General features: G+C 52.0%; 2 protein-coding genes across 2 annotated transcripts; one reads left to right on the top strand and one right to left on the bottom strand.

Moving 5' to 3' along the window:
* Nucleotides 1–369: 369 nt before the first annotated feature.
* BORCS6 (BLOC-1 related complex subunit 6) lies at nt 370–996 on the bottom strand. The gene has a single exon (XM_085542610.1). It carries the CDS (start codon nt 994–996, stop codon nt 370–372), a length of 627 nt encoding a protein of 208 aa, XP_085398736.1.
* A 445-nt stretch (nt 997–1441) lies between these two features.
* PNRC1 (proline rich nuclear receptor coactivator 1) lies at nt 1442–3755 on the top strand. Its single transcript, XM_015858935.3, has 2 exons — nt 1442–1990; nt 2576–3755. Exons 1-2 carry the CDS (start codon nt 1598–1600, stop codon nt 3014–3016), a joined length of 834 nt encoding a protein of 277 aa, XP_015714421.2. The 5' UTR covers nt 1442–1597; the 3' UTR covers nt 3017–3755.
* The last annotated feature ends 2399 nt before the right edge of the window (nt 3756–6154 follow it).

The following is a 6154-nucleotide window of genomic DNA, read 5'->3' as shown; positions in this document are numbered from 1 at the left end:
ACAAAGTGTGTTTGGCTACATACTTGAATTCTCTCATTTCCATCACCTTACGGCCGCGTGCTGCAACAGAAAACAAGCGCTAAGAGACTGTTCCACCCATCTGGCACCGAGTCAGCTGCAAAGCAGCACGTATGAAAGAAACTATTCACAACGACTTCAAAGTCGGTCAGGCAGAAACACCAGCGGTGGCTTTTAATGGAACTCGGTCAGTTTTCCAAGCCCTCAATAAATAGAAAGCGTAAGGCGTCAGGAGTCCAAATTCTTTAATGGAGTTAAAGCGACGTGCAGCGCTTCAGCTGAGCGCTCTCCCTCCGAAGACAGATTAGGGTCGGCTCGGCCTTCAGCTCTGCGGCCATGCGGAGCGCAGCGCTACTTGCACAGCCCCTCGAGGCGCTCCAACGTGCCCTTCATGTCTCGGATGCGCTTGGCCAGCGCGGGCACGGGCTGCATGGCGCGGTCCAGCTCCTCGCAACGCGCCACCAGCGCGTACATGGCGCGGATGCTGAGGTCGGCCGCCTCCCCCAGGCTCTCCACGCCGTCGCGGTATGTCTGGATGCAGCCGACGCTGAGCGCCGTGAGCGCCTGCAGCCCGCAGTGCACGTTGCGCAGCAGCTCGTCCACCTGCGCCGCCACCTGCCCGGCCAGCGCCACCACGTCCTGCAGCGCCCCAGGGTCGATGGCGGGGATGGAGCCGGCTCCTCCCGCCGCCGCCGAGTGCTGCTCTGCCCGCGGGACGCCGCTCAGCCGGATCCTCCGCTCCAGGTTGTTGGCCACGAACTGCGTGAGCCGCCCCTCGCGCAGCACCGTGCCCTCCAGCTCCAGGGCGCTCGCCAGCGTCGCCCTCCGCCCCTCCGGCAGCTGCCGCCCGTCGGGCAGGGATCGCCCTGACACCGCTCCTCCGGCGGCGGCCAGGCTCAGCGCCTCCAAGCTGCGCTGGTCCCGGCTCGCTCCGTCGTCGCCCGGCGGTCCCGCAGCGGCACTAGGCCGCGCCGCCATGACGGGCCCGGCCGGGTACGCGCCTCCACCCCCGTCGGGGGGCGCTTGGCCGCCTGTTTACGTCGCTTCCGATTGGCTGAGCGGCTCGAGGGGGCGGGACCGACGCCGTCAGCGCCGCTCCCGATTGGCTGTTGTCGCTCGGCAGGGGCAGCGCTCGCCCCGTCATTTCGCTTGGCGTTTCCAGCCCGTGACTCGGAGCCTGGGCAGTGCCCGCTGTTTGTGTCCGCTCCCATTGGGCGGCCTGCGGAAGCGGGCGGAGCCGCGAGTGTTTGTGTCGCTTCCGATTGGTCGGGGCGGGACCGGAGCCGCGGCCGGTCGGCTGCGATTGGCGGAGCCCGGCGGAGAGGCGCGCCGCTCTCCCCTTTCTCGCGCGGCGATTGGCTGGAGGGCGGAAGGGGGCGTGTCCATCCCGTGTAACAACACAGGGCGCCGCCGGCCGCTCGGCTCACTCCCCGCCATGTTCTCCTAGCGGCCGATCCCACCGCGACACCATCTCAGCCCACAAAGCCCGGGCCGACAGCCCACAGCGACCCGAGCCGCTCGTCCCCTACCCGGGCTCGACCCCTCTCCCGTTCACAGCTCTGGGTACCCACGTCCCACCATGGTTACCAGCACGGCGCCGCCGCCCTTCCTGACCCGGATCTCGGCGGGCACCGAAGACCCCCGTCGGCTGCCCTCGACGCTCCTGCAGCACCTCAGGCGGGGGGACGACAACTGTGAGAACCAGCCCGGCTGCTGCACAACGGGGCCGGGGGGCGGCGCGCGGCCCGCGCTCAAGAGGGTGAGGAGGAGGAAGGGCAAGATCCGGCCGTGCCCCGCGGGGCTCCTGCCCAGCCGCTACCAGCAGTTCCAGCAGCACCGCGCCGGGCTGGCCAGGAGGACGGCGCTGGGCGCTCCCGTCGCCTCGGATGTGTCCGCCGCTCCCGGCTTCGTGCCGACCCCTGCCGAGGAGTCTCTGGCACCCACCCCCTCCAGACCCGCCCTCAGGAAGGAGGTAAGAAGGGGCTCGGAGACTTTGGGACTTTAATCAAAGCGCTTCGTTCCCTGCTCGGTTGGGGTGCGGGGCAGGGGGCGGCACACCCCCCTCCCCTGCGCTGTGTGAGGGGCGGGGGAACTGAGTTTCCGTTACGTTCGTTGTGTGCGGGGAGAAGGGGAGGGGGGGCGAGTGGAATCGCGGCCGGCGATTGGCTGCTTTCCTCCACCAATAGGAGGCCGCCGTTGCGCCCAGCAACAGCCGGATTTAGCCTGCTGGCAGCGCGCCAGCTGCCCCTGCGCGCGGAGGCGGGACGTGCGGGGCGCGCAGCGCCACATGGCGGGCGGGGCGGGAGGTGAAGCCCCCTGTGGAGCAAGGGGTCCAAGTGCCACTCTGCTACACAGGGCTCGAACCCCGGGGGTTGGACTCGATGATCTCTAGGGTCCCTTCCAACCCACACGAGACTGTGAGGGGTCAGAGGGCGCGCTTAGTGACGGACCCGTTGTAAAGACGTGGGGAAGCCTGGCCCTTCCAGGCTCGTTGCCACGGGCGCCTCTGGAATCCAGAGAGGGATCGTGTGCTGACGCGAATTCTTTGTCTCTTCAGTTCTTGAAGAACAAGATGGGAAAGACTGAGAAGGCTGCCACTCCCCACGGCCAGCCCGTTCACGGTTTACATCTGTGTGAACAGCCAAAGATGAACAGGCAGAAGGGTAAATGTAACACGCCAATGACAAAGATCGCCTCGGCGAAAAAGATTGAGAACTTTTGGCAAGATTCGGTCCCGCCGGAAAACGTTCAGAAGCAGGAGAAAAAGCCACTTAAAAACACAGAGAACTTCAGAAATGCCAAGTCCAAGAAACCCGTCACCCTCACAGATGCGAACCAAAAAGAAAACTATGCCGGGGCAAAATTCAGTGACCCGCCATCCCCTAGTGTCCTTCCAAAGCCCCCCAGCCACTGGGTGGGGGGCACAGCTGAGCTGTCTGACCAAAACAGGGAGTTGATGGCTGTCCATCTGAAAACTCTCCTCAAAGTTCAGGTGTAGTTTCCGAGCTCTTCTGAATATGAAGCAAAACTCCATCCGAGGAAACTTACACATGCCTTGTTGCAAACAAACAAACAAAAAAAAAACTAAAAAAAAAAAATTTAAAAAAAAAAACAACCCACAAACGAAAGACTGTCAAGTCTTATACTCGCATACAGAATTCCTTGTATTATATTTTTTATGGTTGTGTAAATAGTGTACATCATGTATTATGTGTATATTCTTGTTGATACTTTGAGAGGTACATTTTAGTTTTGTTATGAAAGGATGTATTTTGCACTGCCTGAGTGGTAGATGTCTTGTATATATATATACACAACATGGACAGTTTTACGTGTGTGCTTGACACATGAAGACTTGACTTGATTTGCACAAGGTAAATGAATATTCTGAACGGAGAGTACAGCTTGCTGACGTTAAGGTTCCAGATCAAATGTGAATGGTTTATTCATGCACTGCTGACAATAGTTCTATGTTCTGTGTCCCAATCAAGTACAAACATGGAATTTTCTTACAAATGTGAATTTTCTGCTCTGGAAAAAAAAAGAAAAAACAGTATCTGGAATTCCTGTTTATCTGTTTGTAACAAAATTAACTGGAATTTGAGTTGAATTCCAAGCCATCACGTTGAGCACTGCTGATTTCTTTTAAGAGAACAAAAAAGAAAAGAGCAGAGCTTCCTGCCATCAATTTAATTGGTCACTAAAAAAATTAAATAAAACAATTTGGCCTCCCCTAAGGTCACGTCTCTGTTTTTCTTGTGTGTGTGTCTTCAAGCGTTTGAACTGAAGTTGCTGCTTTTTTGTGTGTGTAACTGATGTGTAACTGGTATTTCTTTCATTCTTGTCAGCCTTTAGTTATCCAAGTAACAAAGAGATCCAATAGCTCACAGAACCTGCCCTGGTGGCACAAGTGGTAGAAGTGCCGCTCTGCTACACAGGGCTCGAATCCCAGGGGTTGGACTCGATGATCTCTAAGGTCCCTTCCAACCCACATGAGACTGTGATACTGTGATCTCTGGGCATTAGCTTATGAGGAAGGTTATGTAAGTGGAAAACAACCAGTAGGGTCCTAAGTGTTTCCTTTCTTAGCACACTCAGTAGAGAATCAGCGTTCAGCTGTATTTGTGTTAAGTATTGCTGGTTCTGGTGTGTGCGCTCACCTTGTATCAACTGGTGATGGTAATTAACAGCCGGTTCCAAACTCCACTGCTTGAAAAGTATCGGAGAACATCTTTGCTTTCCTTATAGGCATTAATGAGATATTTGAAAGAAGAATCATTGTAATACTATGAAGCTATATAAGTACTGTGCTCCGAACCAGAAGTTTGTACACAAATGAATGCCCCCAAATACTTCTATTTGCTTCATGCCACTGAGTGTGAAGGCAGATGCCTTTAAGAACTCCCCATAGCTTTTACTAGTGCTTCATTTTGTCAGCTGAACTCGTGATCTTACTGAATCTTGATAACTAGCTTGACAAGATCCAGCTCGAGAAGACATGGGTGGGCGTTAATTAAAATACAGCAACCATTTTTTCCCTGCTTATTACCTCTGTTGCTATCAGCCTCTTTTCCTCCCTGCCCTTCGGAGCTGACATCAGATTATTTAGTCTAAATGGTTACTCTGATCCTACATGTGACTTGCCACCACACTGTTCCTGCCTTGGTTTGCTGTCATACCTCTGGGGATTATGTAACTTGTTTAAAAACAAGTGACATTAGTTCTCATCTCCTCAGAAGGTTCTTTAGAGCTGTTGGAAGAGACTTTTGAACCCTAGAAAATGTTTCATACTTTGTTGGGTCATAAAGATAACGAGGGTAAGATAACAATGTTATCCTTTTTTATTCATCTTTTACCTCACCCTTTACTCATTACACAGTGCAAAACTTCCTGAGCTGACTACTGCGCTGTTATTGATGGTCCTGTTATGATCTGACACTTCATGTTTAAGTCTTGTTCTTCAGGGCTTTGGACTGAATCCTGGTCAATGGACTGACACTGGTACACTAGTACCCCTTCAAAGAGCCTGCTAAATCCTTATGTAGCCTATAGAGGAGTTCAGCAAATAAGAGATGAATGCTGTAAAATCTTAACGTTTCCTGTGGGGAAAAATAGGAGTCATGTTGAGTAGGAATCATGCTCTATTTTTAATAAGCTTGTTGATTTGATGGAATATATTAACAAAAGGCGCATCTATCAATTAAGAAGAAATACATTACCTCATTAAGGGTTCTTAACTGAAGTTATCAGCTGCATAGAAGCTGTTAACTTCGTTTTGAATGTTATAGAGCTAGGAGAGGAAGGTCAGGAATTCAGCTGAATTTGAAGCAAAAGGGAAAAATAAACACCTCAGATATTAATGTGCAGAGTGAACTCATCCTAGCAGAGGTAGCATTCCTGAAGTCAGCATTCTTCTATGTCTGCTTTCTCATGAGATGATAAAATCACATTAATATATATTAATATAGAGACAAGCTTTCTTCTTCCTTCAGTCTTGTGTTCTTTGTTGCCAGCTGACATGAGAAAGAAAAAGGTGCGCTCTTGTCTAAAATAGCCTGCTCCAGCCGATTCACATCCCTATAGCATGAAGCTTATGCAAGTTGCATTTCTAGCATCGAATTACCCAGAAATGGCATGTTAGCACATTATGAATACCAACTGATCGTTTCAGGAGTCGATGCAGTAGTAAATGGATGGGCTGCGTCCAAACTCTAAGCATTCTTTCAATGTAAGCAGTAGGGAAAGTGCTGATGCTTTTTTTTCCCCTGTGCTAGAAGTGATAAGGAAAAAATAACTCATGAGAAGTAACACCCAGACAAACAAGGTCAACCAGGAGGTAAGAAAGAATCTACATAGTTGTTGCCATTGAATTGCATGGGATTGAAAGGTACAGTGAGAAAAAATTACCTCCAGAGGTATCTTATGTTACTGCAGTGCTGGACATCTGACTGAAGTGGAATGCAATTTGCTACCAGTTCTGTGCAAGGCAACATCAGCTGACAGGTCTTGTGACTGACTGCCTGATCTGTACGTCTTATTCATAACTAGTCACTGCATCTAAGAGTGGTGTTCTTAATGGCCAACACCATTTCAATATCACAGGATGCTCTGCTATAGAGACGTATTGCTCCCAGTT

Source organism: Coturnix japonica, chromosome 3, assembly GCF_054131305.1.
Source record: "Coturnix japonica strain WE chromosome 3, WE-NBRP24, whole genome shotgun sequence".
NCBI classification, from domain to species: Eukaryota; Metazoa; Chordata; class Aves; order Galliformes; family Phasianidae; genus Coturnix; species Coturnix japonica.
This window is presented reverse-complemented; position numbering and strand designations above follow the sequence as displayed.

Excerpts from the sequence above, each read along its gene's own strand:
- PNRC1 (XM_015858935.3), top strand. The coding sequence starts at position 1,598 with ATGGTTACCAGCACGGCGCCGCCGCCCTTCCTGACCCGGATCTCGGCG. Across the intron at positions 1,991-2,575 it reads GACCCGCCCTCAGGAAGGAG|TTCTTGAAGAACAAGATGGG; the intron begins GTAAGAAGGGGC and ends TTGTCTCTTCAG.
- BORCS6 (XM_085542610.1), bottom strand. The coding sequence starts at position 996 with ATGGCGGCGCGGCCTAGTGCCGCTGCGGGACCGCCGGGCGACGACGGA.